Consider the following 20,734-nt stretch of genomic DNA (forward strand, 5'->3'; position numbering starts at 1 on the left):
TCCTTGACCTTTAAAGGGTTTATACTCAAGTTTAGCTGCAACATTTTCAAGTATTTGTCTTCTATTATTAAGAAACTCAACAAAGTTTTTGAAATTAGGAAAGTTTTCATTAGAAAGTCTTTCTTTCCAATTTTTGCAAGTATTTTTGTCTAAAGAACATTAACATTATGCAATTACTAGCATTTGATGCTAGTAATTGCATAACAATGAGCTCATAAGGATTTACAGGTAAATTCATTGCCTCCAATGAATTAATTTTATTAATATAATGATATAAATTATCTGCAGATTCCTTTTCAATGAAACAAATTTTTTAAATATTTTCAGTAAGATGAACAGAGATTATGTATTTATTATCATATCTTTTTTTAACGAGATTTAAGGTGACTGAATAATTTTCCCTTGTAATTGGTAAGTCTTTGATGATATTAAGGGCCTCATCCCTTAAAGATGACTAAGTAGTGTAATTTTTGAATATCGGATAGGTCATTTCTAGAATGAATTAAGTCATTAAATGTATTAAAGTAATACTGCCAGTCAAGTAAATTTCCACTAAAACATGGCAATTTAATTGGCTGTAAGAATTGCATTTGAATTGGTTTCATATCGGTAGGATCTGATTTATCAGGAGGTTTTGTAGACATTTTATCTAAAAAAGATTTTAATTTACATTCTATGTTACATAGATTATCTTCAGTTTGTATTCTGTATTCTCATCAACAGCTTCCAACTGAGACTGAATGACATCATATTTAACTTGTAATTCTAACAAATTTCTTAATTTTATTTGTAAAGAATGTGTTTCATTGTTTGTGGGGTTAAAATTATCAACAAAGGTATTGATTCGTGTGATTGATGCTTTAATTATACCAAGTTATTTGAAAAGTTCCTTGCTATTAGTCTGCTAAGTCTTACTGTTGAGTGTCTCCTGTTCAGTCATTTTGAATTAAATTACATTAAGGTAAATATTAATAATAAGAAATTAGATATAATAATAAGAATAGTAAAATTAATTAATAGGTTACGACTATGATGAATATTGATTCTCGTAGCTCCGTATAGATTGTCGTATACTCGGCGAACTAATTTAACAACGATTCCACTATTGCTTACACTTTTGTAGTTAAATTTCACTGTGTATAATGTTTGTACGCATTACAGATTTGAAATAGCTTGTATGACTATACGAATGAATGTCTATACGAATTAAGTCAATGTTGAAACTTACAGTTTAAAATTAAAACGTCGAATCCATACGTTGCTGAAGTTCAAATCCGGATAGGAGGACCAAATAAATATGTTGATTGTTTGAAGTTGAATGATTATAGACGAATATGTATTAAGTTTATGCTTTATTTATTTGATTGAATACATTTGATATTGAAACATTTTGACTGAATTTTGATAGTTTTACTTGTAATTGTAATAACGCATTGAATATATTGAGTAGTATTATGTTAATGAATTGAATAGAATAGAATGAATACGTTGAGTGTAACTGTATAACTGAATTACTACATGTTATGTCTTGTCTACAATAGAGTCAGCTAAGCGGCAGAAAAAGAATTACGACAATTAAAACTGCCATTACAATATTTTTGAATGTAAACAAATATGATATAAAACTCAACAGAACGTATTTAATGTACGTGTATTCATATATAATTATCTGTGTGTATAGTACTAATTTTGGCGTTACGAGTATATCTCAGGATTAACCAAACCGATTTACTTAAAATTTGGCTCAAATATTTTTATATATGTGGCAATGATAATATTATTATTTATTTTTTTCAAGGAGGATATCACGAATAAACCAATTTTAATTTTCATCGGCAGGATTTTAGGGAAATTTTATTAGATCATATTTGTTGCCGGCAAGAAGCAACAAATATGTTGCTTCTTGCAACAATATTTACAATAATACATATATTATTGTATATGTATATATAATAATATATACATATACAATAATTGAAAAGATTTCGGAAACATCACCTGAAACAAACTGATCCATTTACGTTTGCACGCCAGCGTAGTATTAAATACCATCAGAGACTGGAAAATCACGTCACCACTTTGCAATTAATCTACTCGATAACAGCAGGGACGTCCGACGGTTGAATCGTTTCCATGTACTTGACTTAGGGACTACTGCATGACAGTCTGAAATTTGACAAAATCTAATAGTATTGTTTTTATTTGTTTTGTGTTTTTATTTTTATTCTTTATTATTAATATTTGGTTTCTGTGGGCTATGAGGTGTTGAGATAATATTTTAAGATGTATTTATAGACTTTAAGATTACTTGCAACAATTTTTGTGAATTACTTATCTTGGGATTTCCTTAGGAATCCCCTTAACACGTGCTTTTTGTCAAGAGACTTACTTACGGCTCTACTTGGGGAAACGATTGTAATTATAATTGTTGAACAAAACAAAAACAAAAAACTGATCATCAACCGCTCTTAAAGTTGAAATACATCATTTTCTTTTTGCTCTATCTCCCTTAGGTTTCAATATTCTTTTTACATTTTTTTGAAAGTATATACTTCATATGTAGAGCAAGACCTAAAATGTGAACAAGTTTATTTTTTAATTTTCTTTTATTTAAACTTTATTTAAGAAAGGTTCTTAAAAATTAATTAAAAAAGAAAAATGCTTATTTTTAGAAAAAAATATTGAATTCACTCTGCACCTCTAAAAATATATATTCTTTTTTTTTTTGCTCTAACTCGGTTATTAATAATTTTTTTTTTAGTTTTTTCCATCATATAAAGAGCTATTGAAACTTAAGTATCTTTGGCATCGATATTATTTTCCGAACCTAATATGAAAAACAATTTTTTAACTACTTTCTTAATAGTTATACTTTATTTTTTCAATATGTTTAAACGATTTATTTTAAATTAATCTTTTTGTTAAATGAAATTGAGAGCCTTAATGTTTGAATTAGTAAAAATTTTAATTTTTTTTCAAGTCAAGCAATACTTTACCAGATTTTTATAAGAATACTGGAATTTATGATGAACCAACAAAAAGCTAATTAATGGATAAACAATCATTTATTCGTGGAAAAACTTTGGTACTTACAGAAAAACAATTAATAAAAAATAACTGATAGCTTATTGTACAGCAGAATTGTAGATATTAAAAAACGAACAAGAGGATAGACAGTCCTATTTTTCTCATTAAAAAGTAGGAAAAAATCCTTGGAGAAAGAATTATATTCAATATTATATATTTGACTGAAGAATTACTGAACCGTAGAAGTCTACAAAGAACTTGTAAGAGCTTGTACGTGGCAAAGTGAAAATTTAAATTTGTGGTGTAATAAAAATTCATGCATGACTCGGGGATCTCAACGACGGACTTCGAGATTAACGGCACAGAGATCGACAAAATTTGTGGTAGTTTAGTAAAAATTTTGAAAATTATAAATAATACAAAAAGGAAATAAGTTTATCCACATTAATCAACGCTGTGAGAAACCCTAAATTGATTCAAGTGAGAGATATTACAAAACTAAAAAATCCCTTTCGGCACGCCGGAAAGCAGAGGTAGATTTCACAGGTGCTAAGTAGGGGATAAAAAAAATTTCCACATTAAAGTTAAGAAAAACTTAAAATTTACTCAATACGACAACGGTTGCATGTAAAAAAAGTTTTACGTGTTTAGCGTACGACAAGCCCCATCTTCTTACAATAATTTGGTCATCCCTTGCCATAAGAGTTGGCCACATCAAAAATTGTTTCAGACAAACGTTTTAAATAATGTTTAGAGGACTAACGATCACTTTAAACGATACTATGCCTATTAAGGAGGTATCATTTCATTGTCTTCGAAACCTAATTTTTTCCATCCCTAGGCCAATGGTTGGTGATATGAAAAAAATTTAGCTAGGTAAGTTTTTAGGACCTTATCCAGAGAATAATAGGTACTTAAAATTAATTCAATATTTTACTTAATAAGAAAGTTATAGTGATATTTTTTTTTTCAAAAAAAGCCTCCCGTTTCCATCCCCATGGTCCGATTTTGCCCATTGTCACTTTGAAAGTGATTATTATAGTATAATTATTTTTCTGTAGCTTCATTTTTAAGTTACTTAGGGTTTCAACAATAATGCTTTACAATACACCGTAAAATTATTATTTGAACAATACGTTTTTTGGAAGGGTTACGAACGTAATAAAAGTCACCCTTTTTATGTTTTTACTTTGTAGTAAAGGATGAAGGATGAAAAACAGAAATTTGAAACTTCAGCTTGGTTCAGTTAAATGTTTTCTTGTTAATTCCTTATCTTTTCTTTACCGCTTATTACCCCAGTGTGACTCCAGCTGGTTCATTTAATGATTCCGTTTGATCCCACATTTATGTAGCAGGGTACCCGTTAAGTTTATTATTGTTTTCATCTGGACTTATCGGAACACTGCAGAAAATATATAAATATATCTTCATTATGCAATACTTACCTCTTTAATATAATGTTAATATAAGTATGGTAAGAAGATAGAAAAAGTTGTACAATATAAGAACCTGTAATGCGATCTAATAAAATCAGTGGAACACTTGACATGTCTTCAGTTAAAAACTGTTGTTAGTATGCGCATGCAAGTGTGCAAAAATATTGTTAGAGTGAAACGTGTTCCGTACCGAAAATTACGTCGTGCCTAGCTTAGAGGAATATCTCTCCGATTCCTTTTCTTATATGGTGTATGTTACTCTCCCCCATTGACTAGTCAGTAATTAGCGGAACACTTTCTTTTAAAAATCCTCAACGTCATCACCCCGAAGTTTTAAACCAAACCCGCAATAAAACTATTCATATTAGTTTTTTCGAATAAGTATTGGAATTAACTGAATATTTTTTTTTGAATATTCTTTATTATTCAAATAATAATAATAATGAACAAATAATAATAATGAAACATCATTATCTATGAATCTGTATTGTAAAAGTGATTTCTGAAATGTTTATTTGAGTGCTTGCTGTTTTCTATAATATATTACAGAATTATCTCTAGTGAAATTAAACAGTGGGTTCAAAAATTGACTGTCATGTACCTGTCATCACCTCTCATTCACCAGTACAAATATATGTAACATCAACTGAGCGTGAATTTGCAAGATACTAATTATAAGTCTACTAATGTTGTACGTTAGTAATAAGCATTTTAGTACAATAAGTATTAAAATGCTTATTACTAATGTGCAATCAAGAATAAATTAATCTGTTACTAAAAAATATTGCAATAATATTTATACAACAAAATGTAAATTAAAAAAAAGGTCGGTTATACGGATTAATATTCTCCAAGACTTTGTATTATCCTTCACTTATAGCATTGCATCATTTTATTATTACATAGTCGTGATTCCATATCACATACACCAGGCCGAAATGAAATCATCAAATACGCACTCGTGGGAATTAAATTTAGTCAAAAAATTAACCATCAGCATTTTGTTTGGTTTTCTGAAGTATATCGTCCAGTACAGGAAACAATGTTACTAAAAATGAAAGTAATGGTGAAGCAAATTCTCCACATTCGATGAATCAAAATACACTACACAGAAGGGAAAATCACCTGAAAATTGTAAACGTACTTCAGTTTACTTTTTATATTAATTATTGTAATATTGGTAAATTATAAAATATAATTAAATAAATATTTTGATTGTACACAATCATTACTGGAAAGAAAATAATGAATACTGTCAAACGGAAAAATTGATAGAACCACCATCAAAATTTTCTGCTTGAGTTGCTTAACAGTTATGCAAAAGTGTCTTTAGTAAAGATAAGATCCTAATAATAATTTTAATATCTCATACTGATAATTGGAAAAATACGTAAGTTAAAGATTCTAATTTTGGCATAATACAACGGATACATATAAATTATAGCAATAAACATAAAGAATATTCCTTTTATGAACATAAAGTGAAATATTCCTTCAAAAAAAGGGATAAAAAAACTGCCGAATAAGAATTATAAATATTTACTAAAATTAAAGTCCGCGCGATAACTTTATCAAACTATTATGACAACTTGCAGGAATATTTTTACTTCTAAGATGTATATCAACCCAATTCAAATGGTCCCGTTGCACTTTATTGTCTGTTTTTCTTTTGTTATTTTTTTTAAACACACCCCCAAGTCAACCGGTCCCCCCCCCCGGTCAGGTATAACTCGGTAGCCTCAGGGCGTGGTGGCAGCAGCCTGCCCCCTATCTTGCCCAACCGAGAAGCCACCCACTGGGGTCCTCCCTGGATGAAAAGGATGCCCCGAATCACTCTTTTCGGCAGCCAAGACCCCCGTCTTCGTTCCTATCCTGCCAGGCTACAGGCATGTATTGCGCATGCCCTTAATATGATGAATTTATTGTTGCTACGATAAAGAATTGTTGCTGCAATCGTGTTTAGAATAATAAACACCAGCGTTTAATAGTTGAAAACAAAAAAAAAATCATTTGAATTAATCGTAATCGTGTTAAATCATATTAATGAATACAAATTGGATACAAAGGAGTTTTATGTAAAATTCCTTTTAAATAAAATGGCAACAAAAAAGGAGAAGTTTAATTTGTATACATCTGCATTCCATAATCAGGTTACACATTTTATATCAATAAATATATTGTAATAAGATGGGACAGATTTTAAAATTATTTCTTAAAAAATTCATTCTACTTCTACTTTTGAATTTATTAAATTTGAGGGTAAATTGCTTCGTTACGTTATTATCTTTATCAAATATTTATTATATATTAAAACTGTGTTGTTTAAAGGTAAATAAACATGGACAATAATCATATGCGCATCCTGTAAATTAACTGTTTCGATATAAATCTCATGTATATGGTGAACAGTAAAAAGGTTTCAATCGTAGAGCCAAATTTATCTTTCGAATTTTTGGGTTTAATATATAAATTATTGACAGAATGTTTGGTTTACAAATGAAATAAACAGAAAGTAAAATAAAAACATCCCTTTTTCTTACTAAAAAAGGGTGCGATATATATCATCATAGGAACTACGATACAGGTTTGAAAAATCACACGTCACGTTGCCGGCAAACATTTGAGAAAATGTAACTAACATTTACGTTCTTGAATATGAAACTGTATCGGTTATATTAAATGGAAGCAGGTATTATATTTATTATCTTGTATAAATTTTCATTATCTTGTGCAGTTTTCCAAATACGTATATCTTCTTTTGTAAGCTACTCGAAAGAATAACAGGTTTTTTACATTTGTAAAAAGGATGGTGGTTCCAGCTCTATCTGACTTAAGATAATCTTTACATTGAACCTGAAATTTTTAAGTAATCTATTATAATAAATAATTTACAGTGAGTAATAATTTTATAACTTAAGAATAATTTGTAAAAAGGATTTTCTTTTTTTGTACATCGAAGATTTTGTAAATTAGAAAATAAGTAAATTTCATTACAATCAAGTTACAGGGAGTGTTCCTTGAAAATACCTTAATTAAATATGTTATAGACATCAACAGTAAATCAATTATAGCAAAGAATCGAAAATTACCACATAAAAGGAATAGTAGTACATAGCAAAACTAATGATGATAATCATAATAAAAACACTTTAATGACGCACAACTTAAGAATAGAGGCCTCGTGTCATGAGTAAGACAAGATTGTATACATGTACCCGTTTCAACCGTCTCACACCTTTAGGTTAACAGCTAAACAGCTTTTTAATTTACATGGATGTTAAGTGTTATTTTGAACTTAATTGTAAATCGATCAACTTCATTTCAAATTATTAAAAAAGAAATTTATTTGTAGCAAGTAATTTATTATAATAATTGTGATAAATGCAAGATAGGATTGTAACTTATACTAATATTTTTATTTATTTTTAACATTTATTTATCAATACGAATTTTATTCTGCGGCAGTTAAGGTATATTACCGCACATTCATATTGTGTAACATAATTTAAATTACACCAATTTTTAGTAAGAAAATATAAAAAAATATGTTTGTGGAACTTTTTAAATGATGTTTTCTTAATTCGAACTTGTTTTCTTAATTTTAAAAATAATGATTCAAGAATTTAAACAAAAATTTTTACCTTTTTTTTGTTTTGCGTTGGGGGAGGGAAAATCTGCGATCAGACGCACAGTGGTCCGTACCGCTGGGTGTGTGTGTGGTTTCCCGCGTAAGGCGGGAAACCCACTAAAAACCTTCCCCATCGCACATCTTAGTGGCAGAACCATCTAGTGAGGTACACATCGTCACCATGCGCGCCTACGGGTCTTCGGGTGTAGTCCTTCCTGAAGGGAAGTTAGTGATGCATCTCTCGTTTGAGAAAATCACATAACATTTTTGTTTTTTAATATAAACCTGTATTTGTTATATAAGATGGCAGCAGTATTATATGAATTATTTTGTATTGAAAAGGATAAGTCAGTTATATTGCAATAATAATATGTATAGTATAGTTTTTCATTTTTTGCATTCTTGCTGTATTCTGTAAAAAAATGAGATTTTCTACAAACATAATAATAGTAATCTGAAAAATTTAACTCGTTTTACTTTAATTATAAGTTTTCATGAATTATCTCGAATTAAACGTTTTCTTTGTGTTTTTCAGTACTAGAAATGTGTATTATAGAGATGATGAGCCCATTGATTTACTTGCAAATCTAAATAAGAACTCTGGCAATTCTCAAATTAATCAAAAATTCGGAAAGAACATAGAAGAGTAAGGAATATATCATTTATATATTTATTTTTGTTTTGTTTTCCATTTGTTTTGATAATTTATATAATATATCCAATATTTTTGCTTTACATTAGTTTCCGTATTTGAATGACGAAAAAACAAGCTAGCATATTATGTAATCATAATCGACTTTTAGAACGATCAAAATAACTCATTTAGAGGGGAAAAATTGTCAACTGGATATTTATAAGTGGAAATGGTGTTATAATAAACTTAAAAAAAAAAAATAAACGGGTGAGCGGGTGTGGTTCAGGGTTTAAAAGGGGTGAAAATGGTATTATTGCGATTCCGGGAATAATTGACGTCAAAAACATTTCTCCTTATTTAAGGCACAGAAAGGTGTACTTTCACCAAGTTTCGTCAAAATTAAATTATTTTTGCGGAAATTAAAAATAAAAAAAGAAGGTTTTTCGGATATTTCTCGGAAATTTTGAGTTTAAGTTAAAAGGTAACCTTAAAAAGAAGTTGTAGATTTTTGCATCATTTTGTTATGGAAACGTTTTTTAATTTCAACCCTCCAACCCATCACCTCTCCACCACACTAACGCTCACGCATTACTTTATTTTTATGTTTATTATAACCCATTCACCATTTTCTCATTTAAAGGTCCAAGTAACAATTTTTTTTTCTCTAAGTGAAATTTGGTATGACTATTTGTATCAACATATATTCTAAGAAGTGTGGTATTAAGAAAAGAAGTTAGTGATAAGCATTAAAAGACAGCAAATTCATCGCATAATATAAATAAATGTATATATATTATTATCATATTTCGTAACTAATAGTAATCCTCATCCGAATTCCGGTGTTATTGAATACATCAAATCACTGAATACATACGCTATCAATGGACGTTTAATTTACACGGAAAAGGAGCTATCATTCGTAAAATTTATTTCACGATTTATACTTATTTTCTGAAATTCTCTACCTAGTACAAGTAACAATAATAGGGATAAAGAAAATAATGGTGAAGCATCCTTAACTCGATCAGACGATGAAAAGAAAGACACTTCACACAAGGAAAATCCAACAAGACCGTAAGCATATCAGGAACAGAATTTGATTACCAAGAGTGAGTAAGCACTAAACCACTCAAATTACAGATACAATGAAGAAGTTAAAGACGATTGTAATAGATTCATTCCTAAAATTAACCGAAACTGCGGAAGCGCGCACACATCCGTTTCACTAAATTTGACAACAGAGTTCATGACTGAGAATGCTTCAGTTAATGAACCGGTTATAAATCAAATCAGTGCTACACACATACCAATCAAAACTATTTTTTAAGCAAAATAGAATTTCAGACCGCCATCCCATAATTCGAACATATTAAGTCAGCTAACAAGGGAAACGAACAATCATTTCGGTCCGCGGTGAAGCCTGGAAAAAACCCGGTCCAATCATGTAGTCTCGCGCGGCATTACTAAGTTACATTCAGGAACCGCCAACAGCAGGAATAATCCAACCCACCGGCCGCACGGGTAATCATACCACCGCCGGGCGGTACCCCCTTTAGTGCAACCCGTAAATCGAATAAAAATCGTTAACAATATAACCGTTGCACGATGGAAATGCGCCTACCTCCAATCAATCCAATGCCTATGACGGAACTCTAGCCTGCCGGTATTCTACGTATGTAAAATACCTCGATAATTATCGCTCAATACATTTCGCAGTTCAACGCACTCTCAGTGCCGATTTCCCCAAAAAGGACATCACGGACGACACCTGGTGTCCGTTTTAGACCGCAGCCCTTCCACTAGAGTAAATTCCTATTCCACAGGTGGGGACACACTACTAGAAACACGCTCATTCGTAATAACAAACATCTAGAATATGTGAGGGAATTTTTCACCAAAATTTCCCTGTATTAAACAGCTGAGGAAAAAATAAATAAAAACTTTGTCTATGCCAATAGCAAAAAAATTGTTCGACTTGGTATCTGCTACAAGCCCAGCATAAAGAGGTAATATGAATATAAATCAGCATTATATCCAAGATAATGCACAATAGCAACCGTATTCTATACTTACAAAAATTAAATAAAAACACGGAAAACAAATAAATTAACAACAAACCACTAGGAATGCGATAAAATTAAATTAATTAAAAACTGTCAAAAACAATAAATTGATAATAAATATCCGGATTAGCTTTTATGGAACCTACCCGAAACGGTACAATCCAACAAATAGCAAAAAAAATGCCAAAAAAACTAAAAAAAAACACATATAGCACAAAACCACTAATAAAACTCATAAAAAATTTAATGAACAAAAATCGGTAAACGAAAACCACAATCGTATGACAAAAACGGAACTCGATCAAAACGTTTTCACTCCAATAGATTTGTTTTTGTAATTTATAAAATTCTACTATACTTTTGTTTTAACGTATTAACTTTATTTAAGTAACGTAAAAAATTAGCTAGTACGTAAGGTAAAATCTCATTGATATATTTTTAATAATGGCTTTAGTACAATAGAAAAAAGATAGTGATAAGCATTAATGCACTGCAATTTAGGTTCTAAATATTAATAAATATAAATTAACTATTGTCCTACATTTATTTCACTGACACGAAACGTCCTGATCTAAATTCAATAAAACACGTGGCATTGAATTTATCAAACACGATTTTAATGGGAATTTAAACGGTATGGAAAATGAAATATCATTCTTAAAATTTAATACACGATTTATTGCTTGTTTTTTAAAAATTCGTTTCCTAGTACAAGTAACAATAATTGGGATAAAGGAAATAATGATGAAGCATCCTTAAAACGATCAGACGTTGGAGCGAAATACACATCACAGACGAAAAATCCACTATCAAAACTGTAATCATATCTCCTTTTATTGTTTTATAGTAAGTGTAAAATGGAATAATGAGAAGAAAAAAATCCATTTGCAAAACCGACCCTTTGACAATTTGTTTATATTTATTATTTATCATATCTTCAAATTGTAAAACTTTTGGGTCCTTTTTTAGAACATATTTTTTTAGAACGAATCCTTTTCTATTTCCTGAAAGCGTACAATAATAGACCACCATCCATTCCATCAGTTTTTCAACTAGAGAAAAACCGGTGAAAAATTGCCTAGATAATATCATCTCCCCTCCTGGAACAAGTAATCTCCATTGATATTTTGAGATCATGGACATTATTTTGTTTAACAATTCCTTTTTTTCTATATAAACAATTATATTACACTTATATCCTGATGGCAGACCAGTTTGAAAATTTTATCCCGCACTTACGAAGTTTTGGTAATATATTGTGAAAAAATAAGCCGTGCTCTACAAGGAATCATAAACTCATCAATTATTAATTCATACTTTGGCTATGTAACTGTTCGGAAATTAAGTAGTAATATATACGTTGCAATCTAAAAAATCCTACTAACACCATACTCATTTTTATTGTTGGTATTACTCAAGTGGTTCATGTAAACTATAACCATGGCATTAGATATGCAAGAGATTATGTCATTTCGTTGACATAAGTATCGGTCATTTATATAACGATTATTAAAGTTAATACATTCAAACATTGACTAGCGTTACGGTTACTTTAGTAAGAACAAAATTCAATGTATCGTCACATAGAAAAAACATGGTAAAAAAATGATATTCTATTTATTTAGCAGGGTCGGTTCTCACGTACTGGTTATGATTGAAACATGTTGAAAGAATTTATTTAATTAATGGTAAAAGAACAATAAGACATTGTCATTGTAGTTTTCTCCTCATTGGATTCTCCTGTACGAGAGTTAAGTGACAAACTTCAATCCCTTAAATGGTTTCGTTATAATCGCGTTGCTTTCCTGTGTTGTGAGAAGAAACTTCATCGGGAGTTGCACAGCCAGTTTTGCAGATTATCAGATTAGCAGTTGAACAGGTGGTCTGAAAGAAAATAGTAACACACGGCTAAATAGCTAATGTAATGGATTCAAAGGGATTTATGGAATTACTTTTAAATAGACTGAATATATGTTTCACAATACAAACCGTAAGTCACAAAGTAACTGTTGATACAAGCAGGCTATTTCAATGTAAGGATTTTATATCATGATGATGATAATAACCTATAGATTTCCAGCATAACCGCAATTCGACCCACTAAAATAAATTATGTTTTAATCATTTTTAATCAGTAAACGAAAACTAAAAATAATCTAAAACTAAGGAATTGTTGCAAAAAAAAATAAATAATAACAATTTTGTTCAGTAGAGAATATTAAAATAAATGTAAATAAAATAGCTTTAATTTTCCTATAATTGTTTGAAAATTTTCGTGTACTATATCTCATTCATCCAACACTCTTAGAAATAGTTGATAGGACTTTTATTGTTGCATAAAACACTTTATCTCTTATTTAAGGTGGCAGCATCATTGCATTGATTGTTATGTACTGCTAATATTATGTCTATTATGATGCAGAAATAAAATGTTAAATAGTTATTTTCATTACACGTTAATACTGTATATTTTAAAGAAATAGATATTCTAAGTTCGTATTAATTCGTTACGTGAAAATTTTTATTCGTTTAACTTAATTAGAAATTTATAATAATTTATCTACAAATTACATTTTTTCTTTCTTTTTTCAGTCAAAACACGTTTGAGTCAAACAATCGTACAAGCATAGATTCCCTTGAAAATCAAGATGGGAACGAGACCAGATATCCAATTAGATCAAAAACAGGATTGAATAAAACAGGGTAAGGAATAATTCAATTATATTTGTTTGTAATGGATAAATTTTTCGTATTTTCTTCTTTTTTTTTTTGATTTGGTCTTTTCCCTTTGTATATATCACAAGCGAACATACATCCAAGAATTATGAGAGCTCTCGTGCATTTTATCCTCTCAAACTTTCATCAGACAGCCGGGACGCTGTCAATTGTAGAGGACAAACGAGTTCCAGACCATATCGAAGGTGCAATATAAAAGCTGCCCACACAGACTGGACGGGAATGTCTTAAGCATAAATTAATCACAAGAGGGAAGACTATGATTCTTTTCGGGGCGCCGTTCCTGGAGCAAGGGTCCATAAGTATGCCTACGTGGATTGCAGTACGAACAATTATCCATCGTTGAGTAGTCCTTAAGGCGACGCTTATCAGCCACAACATTTAAGTCCTGTTCTCTAATGTAAAGAACATCGAATTTTCCCGCTTGGTGCCCTATATTTCAACATCAGTAACATCGTTCCTCTGACATTATGTTTCACCATAAGATGGAGTCGATGAGAATACATCGAAAAATATCTGACTAACTAAGAGTCTTTTTCAACCTTCGCAAGAATTCTAACCCTTAGGTAAATGCGTCAAGGTCTTTAATGGGTAATTGTACCCGCCGTGACCGTGATGCCTTCAATATTGACCAGTGTTAGTTTGCATAACATGGTAGTCACATCATCTGTGTTTTGACCATTATGTGAATGCCCTCTCACTGACCTCCCAGCGCCAGCAGATGTTCACCTTATTCTTCAACAACGGGTATCAAACCGTTCTGATAATCAGTAATGGTTGTAGCCTCATTTTCTTTTTCGTCTGGCCTCGACTCCCATTACCCCAAAACGAAGTCCCATCAAAAGAAGCTTAGTGGATATTCTCCGGTTCAGACAAGTTTTAACGTAAAACCACAATTTTCTGTGCTGCCTTCAAAAACATGCTTTAGGATTTGGTACCAAAGCTAACCTTTTAAAAGGTAACAATAAAAGTCCTATCAACTATTTCTAAGAGTGTTGGATAAATGAGATATAATACACGAAAATTTTCAAACAATTATAGGAAAATTAAAGCTATTTTATTTACATTTATTTTAATATTCTCTACTGAACAAAATTGTTATTATTTTTTTTTTTTGCAACTATTCTTTAGTTTTAGATTATTTTTAGTTTTCGTTTACCGATTGAAAATGATTAAAAGATAAATTATTTTAGTATTTTATTGCAATTGTCGAGTGTAGTTCTTCCAGGATATTACAAAACCTTTTAACTATTAACTCAAATCCCCACATTTCTAAGAAACAAAAATTGATTTCCAAGTGTGAGTAAGCACTGAACCACTCAAATTACAGACACGATGAAGAAGTCAATGACGATTGTAATAAATAAATTTTTTACTCCACGCTAACTAACAGGTCTCTCCAATCACAACCCACTCACTAACAACATGAACGGAATTCTCAACCGCAGTATGCTTCTTCTGATTGTCCACCGCCGATGTAGTAGCCGCAACTTTCTTTTCTATGATTTCCCGAAAGCTGAGCACTCAGTCTTATAATCATTACATCCTACCGTTAAATGGGGCTCAATAACACTTCCAATTAAATCAATATCGCTCACCCAACTGTATAGAAGAAGACACGCTGTTGTAATGTTACTGGTTGCTATACCACCTCCCAACGATTCAAAAATATAGATGCTATACCGATAGTCGTCTTTAGGAGATTTTCTAATTTCATTAATAATTATATAATATTGTATATATAATGATTATTAAAACTAATACGTGCAAACATAGATAAGCGATACGGTTACATTCATTGTCACAAAAATTCAGAGTATCGTCCCATCAAATTATGGTAAAATGATAAATAGACTTTATTTAACAGCCTCTGTTCTCCTGTACTGGTGGTGAAAATGGCATATTTTGAAAGAATTTACTTTTAAATGAAAGGAAATAGAGAAATCAGACCTTGCCATTTTATCCCCAGACGCTTTTCTTTACGTGAATTAAGAGAATAACATGAACCTATTACATGTTTTCCTGATTATTGCGTAGCTTTTCTGTGTTGCAAGAAGTACACTCATCGGGAGATGTGTAGACAGTTTTGTAGCTCAGCAGATTGACAGTTGATCGGTTGCTCTGACTATTAATTGTAACATTCGGCTGAATACCAAATGAAATGGATTCAAAGGAATTTACGGGATTACTTTTTACTAGACTAAATATTTGTTTCACACTTACAATATTATGTGTTGGTCACAAAGTATGTTTTGATACAAGGCAATTTCAATGTATGGATTTTATATCTTGATGTTGATAATAACCTTAAGATTTTCAGCCTCAGCGCAATTCACCAAATAAAATAATTTATGTTTTAATAATTTTTAATCAGTAAACGAAAACTAAATATAATCTAAAACTAAGGAATTGTTGCAAAAAAAAATAAATAATAACAATTTTGATCAGTAGAGAATATTAAAATAAATGTAAATAAAATCGGTTCCATTTTGCTATAATTGTTTGAAAATTTTCGTATAATATATCTCATTTACCTAAAACTCTTAGAAGTAGTTGACAGGACTTTTATTATTGCATATAATACTTTATCTGTTAGTAAAGGTGGCAGCATTATTGTATTGATTATTATGTCCTGCTAATATTATGTGTATTAAGATGCAGAAATAAAATGTTAAATAGTTATTTTCATTACACGTTAATACTGTATATTTTAAAGAAATAGATATTCTAAGTTCTTATTAATTCGTTAGGTGAAAATTTTTATTCGTTTAACTTAATTAGAAATTTATAATAATTTATCTACAAATTTAATTTTTTCTTTCTTTTTTCAGGCAAAACACGTTTGAGTCAAATAATCGTGCAGGCATAGATTCCCTTGAAAATCAAGATGGGAACGAGACCAGATATCCAATTAGATCAAAAACAGGATTGAATAAAACAGGGTAAGGAATAATTCAATTATATTTGTTTGTAATGGATAAATTTTTCGTATTTTCTTCTTTTTTTTTTTGATTTGGTCTTTTCCCTTTGTATATATCACAAGCGAACATACATCCAAGAATTATGAGAGCTCTCGTGCATTTTATCCTCTCAAACTTTCATCAGACAGCCGGGACGCTGTCAATTGTAGAGGACAAACGAGTTCCAGACCATATCGAAGGTGGAATATAAAAGCTGCCCACACAGACTGGACGGGAATGTCTTAAGCATAAATTAATCACAAGAGGGAAGACTATGATTCTTTTCGGGGCGCCGTTCCTGGAGCAAGGGTCCATAAGTATGCCTACGTGGATTGCAGTACGAACAATTATCCATCGTTGAGTAGTCCTTAAGGCGACGCTTATCAGCCACAACATTTAAGTCCTGTTCTCTAATGTAAAGAACATCGAATTTTCCCGCTTGGTGCCCTATATTTCAACATCAGTAACATCGTTCCTCTGACATTATGTTTCACCATAAGATGGAGTCGATGAGAATACATCGAAAAATATCTGACTAACTAAGAGTCTTTTTCAACCTTCGCAAGAATTCTAACCCTTAGGTAAATGCGTCAAGGTCTTTAATGGGTAATTGTACCCGCCGTGACCGTGATGCCTTCAATATTGACCAGTGTTAGTTTGCATAACATGGTAGTCACATCATCTGTGTTTTGACCATTATGTGAATGCCCTCTCACTGACCTCCCAGCGCCAGCAGATGTTCACCTTATTCTTCAACAACGGGTATCGAACCGTTCTGATAATCAGTAATGGTTGTAGCCTCATTTTCTTTTTCGTCTGGCCTCGACTCCCATTACCCCAAAACGAAGTCCCATCAAAAGAAGCTTAGTGGATATTCTCCGGTTCAGACAAGTTTTAACGTAAAACCACAATTTTCTGTGCTGCCTTCAAAAACATGCTTTAGGATTTGGTACCAAAGCTAACCTTTTAAAAGGTAACAATAAAAGTCCTATCAACTATTTCTAAGAGTGTTGGATAAATGAGATATAATACACGAAACTTTTCAAACAATTATAGGAAAATTAAAGCTATTTTATTTACATTTATTTTAATATTCTCTACTGAACAAAATTGTTATTATTTTTTTTTTGCAACTATTCTTTAGTTTTAGATTATTTTTAGTTTTCGTTTACCGATTGAAAATGATTAAAAGATAAATTATTTTAGTGTTTTATTGCAATTGTCGAGTGTAGTTCTTCCAGGATATTACAAAACCTTTTAACTATTAACTCAAATCCCCACATTTCTAAGAAACAAAAATTGATTTCCAAGTGTGAGTAAGCACTGAACCACTCAAATTACAGACACGATGAAGAAGTCAATGACGATTGTAATAAATAAATTTTTTACTCCACGCTAACTAACACGTCTCTCCAATCACAGCCCACTCACTAACAACATGAACGGAATTCTCAACCGCATTATGCTTCTTCTGATTGTCCACCGCCGACGTAGTAACCGCAACTTTCTTTTCTATGATTTCCCGAAAACTCAGCACTCAGTCTAATAATCATTACATCCTACCGTTAAATGGGGCTCAATAACACTTCCAATTAAATCAATATCGCTCACCCAACTGTATAGAAGAAGACACGCTGTTGTAATGTTACTGGTTGCTATACCACCTCCCAACGATTCAAAAATATAGATGCTATACCGATAGTCGTCTTTAGGAGATTTTCTAATTTCATTAATAATTATATAATATTGTATATATAATGATTATTAAAACTAATACGTGCAAACATAGATAAGCGATACGGTTACATTCATTGTCACAAAAATTCAGAGTATCGTCCCATCAAATTATGGTAAAATGATAAATAGACTTTATTTAACAGCCTCTGTTCTCCTGTACTGGTGGTGAAAATGGCATATTTTGAAAGAATTTACTTTTAAATGAAAGGAAATAGAGAAATCAGACCTTGCCATTTTATCCCCATACGCTTTTCTTTACGTGAATTAAGAGAATAACATGAACCTCTTACATGTTTTCCTGATTATTGCGTAGCTTTTCTGTGTTGCAAGAAGTACACTCATCGGGAGATGTGTAGCCAGTTTTGTAGCTCAGCAGATTGACAGTTGATCGGTTGCTCTGACTATTAATTGTAACATTCGGCTGAATACCAAATGAAATGGATTCAAAGGAATTTACGGGATTACTTTTTACTAGACTAAATATTTGTTTCACACTTACAATATTATGTGTTGGTCACAAAGTATGTTTTGATACAAGGCAATTTCAATGTATGGATTTTATATCTTGATGTTGATAATAACCTTAAGATTTTCAGCCTCAGCGCAATTCACCAAATAAAATAATTTATGTTTTAATAATTTTTGATCAGTAAACGAAAACTAAATATAATCTAAAACTAAGGAATTGTTGCAAAAAAAAAATAAATAATAACAATTTTGATCAGTAGAGAATATTAAAATAAATGTAAATAATATAGCTTCCATTTTGCTATAATTGTTTGAAAATTTTCGTATAATATATCTCATTTACCTAAAACTCTTAGAAATAGTTGATAGGACTTTTATTATTGCATATAATACTTTATCTGTTAGTAAAGGTGGCAGCATTATTGTATTGATTATTATGTCCTGCTAATATTATGTGTATTAAGATGCAGAAATAAAATGTTAAATAGTTATTTTCATTACACGTTAATACTGTATATTTTAAAGAAATAGATATTCTAAGTTCGTATTAATTCGTTAGGTGAAAATTTTTATTCGTTTAACTTAATTAGAAATTTATAATAATTTATCTACAAATTAAATTTTTTCTTTCTTTTTTCAGGCAAAACACGTTTGAGTTAAATAATCGTACAGGCATAGATTCCCTTGAAAATCAAGATGGGAACGAGACCAGATATCCAATTAGATCAAAAACAGGATTGAATAAAACAGGGTAAGGAATAATTCAATTATATTTGTTTGTAATGGATAAATTTTTCGTATTTTCTTCTTTTTTTTTTTTTGATTTGGTCTTTTCCCTTTGTATATATCACAAGCGAACATACATCCAAGAATTATGAGAGCTCTCGTGCATTTTATCCTCTCAAACTTTCATCAGACAGCCGGGACGCTGTCAATTGTAGAGGACAAACGAGTTCCAGACCATATCGAAGGTGGAATATAAAAGCTGCCCACACAGACTGGACGGGAATGTCTTAAGCATAAATTAATCACAAGAGGGAAGACTATGATTCTTTTCGGGGCGCCGTTCCTGGAGCAAGGGTCCATAAGTATGCCTACGTGGATTGCAGTACGAACAATTATCCATCGTTGAGTAGTCCTTAAGGCGACGCTTATCAGCCACAACATTTAAGTCCTGTTCTCTAATGTAAAGAACATCGAATTTTCCCGCTTGGTGCCCTATATTTCAACATCAGTAACATCGTTCCTCTGACATTATGTTTCATCATAAGATGGAGTCGATGAGAATACATCGAAAAATATCTGACTAACTAAGAGTCTTTTTCAACCTTCGCAAGAATTCTAACCCTTAGGTAAATGCGTCAAGGTCTTTAATGGGTAATTGTACCCGCCGTGACCGTGATGCCTTCAATATTGACCAGTGTTAGTTTGCATAACATGGTAGTCACATCATCTGTGTTTTGACCATTATGTGAATGCCCTCTCACTGACCTCCCAGCGCCAGCAGATGTTCACCTTATTCTTCAACAACGGGTATCGAACCGTTCTGATAATCAGTAATGGTTGTAGCCTCATTTTCTTTTTCGTCTGGCCTCCACTCCCATTACCCCAAAACGAAGTCCCATCAAAAGAAGCTTAGTGGCTATTCTCCGGTGCAGACATGTTTTAACGTAAAACCACAATTTTCTGTGCTGCCTTCAAAAACATGCTTTAGGATTTGGTACCAAAGCTAACCTTTTAAAAGGTAACAATAAAAGTCCTATCAACTATTTCTAAGAGTGTTGGATAAATGAGATATAATACACGAAAATTTTCAAACAATTATAGGAAAATTAAAGCTATTTTATTTACATTTATTTTAATATTCTCTACTGAACAAAATTGTTATTATTTTTTTTTTTTGCAACTATTCTTTAGTTTTAGATTATTTTTAGTTTTCGTTTACCGATTGAAAATGATTAAAAGATAAATTATTTTAGTATTTTATTGCAATTGTCGAGTGTAGTTCTTCCAGGATATTACAAAACCTTTTAACTATTAACTCA

At 31.0% G+C, this 20,734-nt stretch overlaps 1 protein-coding gene across 16 annotated transcripts in view; it reads left to right on the top strand.

Annotated features, from left to right (window-relative positions):
* LOC142332560 (uncharacterized) overlaps window positions 1-20,734 on the top strand; it is a 150,005-nt gene that overhangs the window by 80,706 nt on the left and 48,565 nt on the right. For 14 of the 16 annotated variants that reach the window (XM_075379025.1, XM_075379028.1, XM_075379037.1 and 11 more), the window contains 4 exons: window positions 8,627-8,737; window positions 13,381-13,491; window positions 16,356-16,466; window positions 19,330-19,440. In XM_075379025.1, the coding sequence (XP_075235140.1) occupies window positions 8,627-8,737; window positions 13,381-13,491; window positions 16,356-16,466; window positions 19,330-19,440 (444 nt within the window). The remainder of the gene's footprint in view (window positions 1-8,626; window positions 8,738-13,380; window positions 13,492-16,355; window positions 16,467-19,329; window positions 19,441-20,734) is intronic. The other 2 variants (XM_075379027.1, XM_075379039.1) reach the window with 2 other exon arrangements.

Source organism: Lycorma delicatula, chromosome 11 (assembly GCF_047948215.1).
Source record: "Lycorma delicatula isolate Av1 chromosome 11, ASM4794821v1, whole genome shotgun sequence".
NCBI classification, from domain to species: Eukaryota; Metazoa; Arthropoda; class Insecta; order Hemiptera; family Fulgoridae; genus Lycorma; species Lycorma delicatula.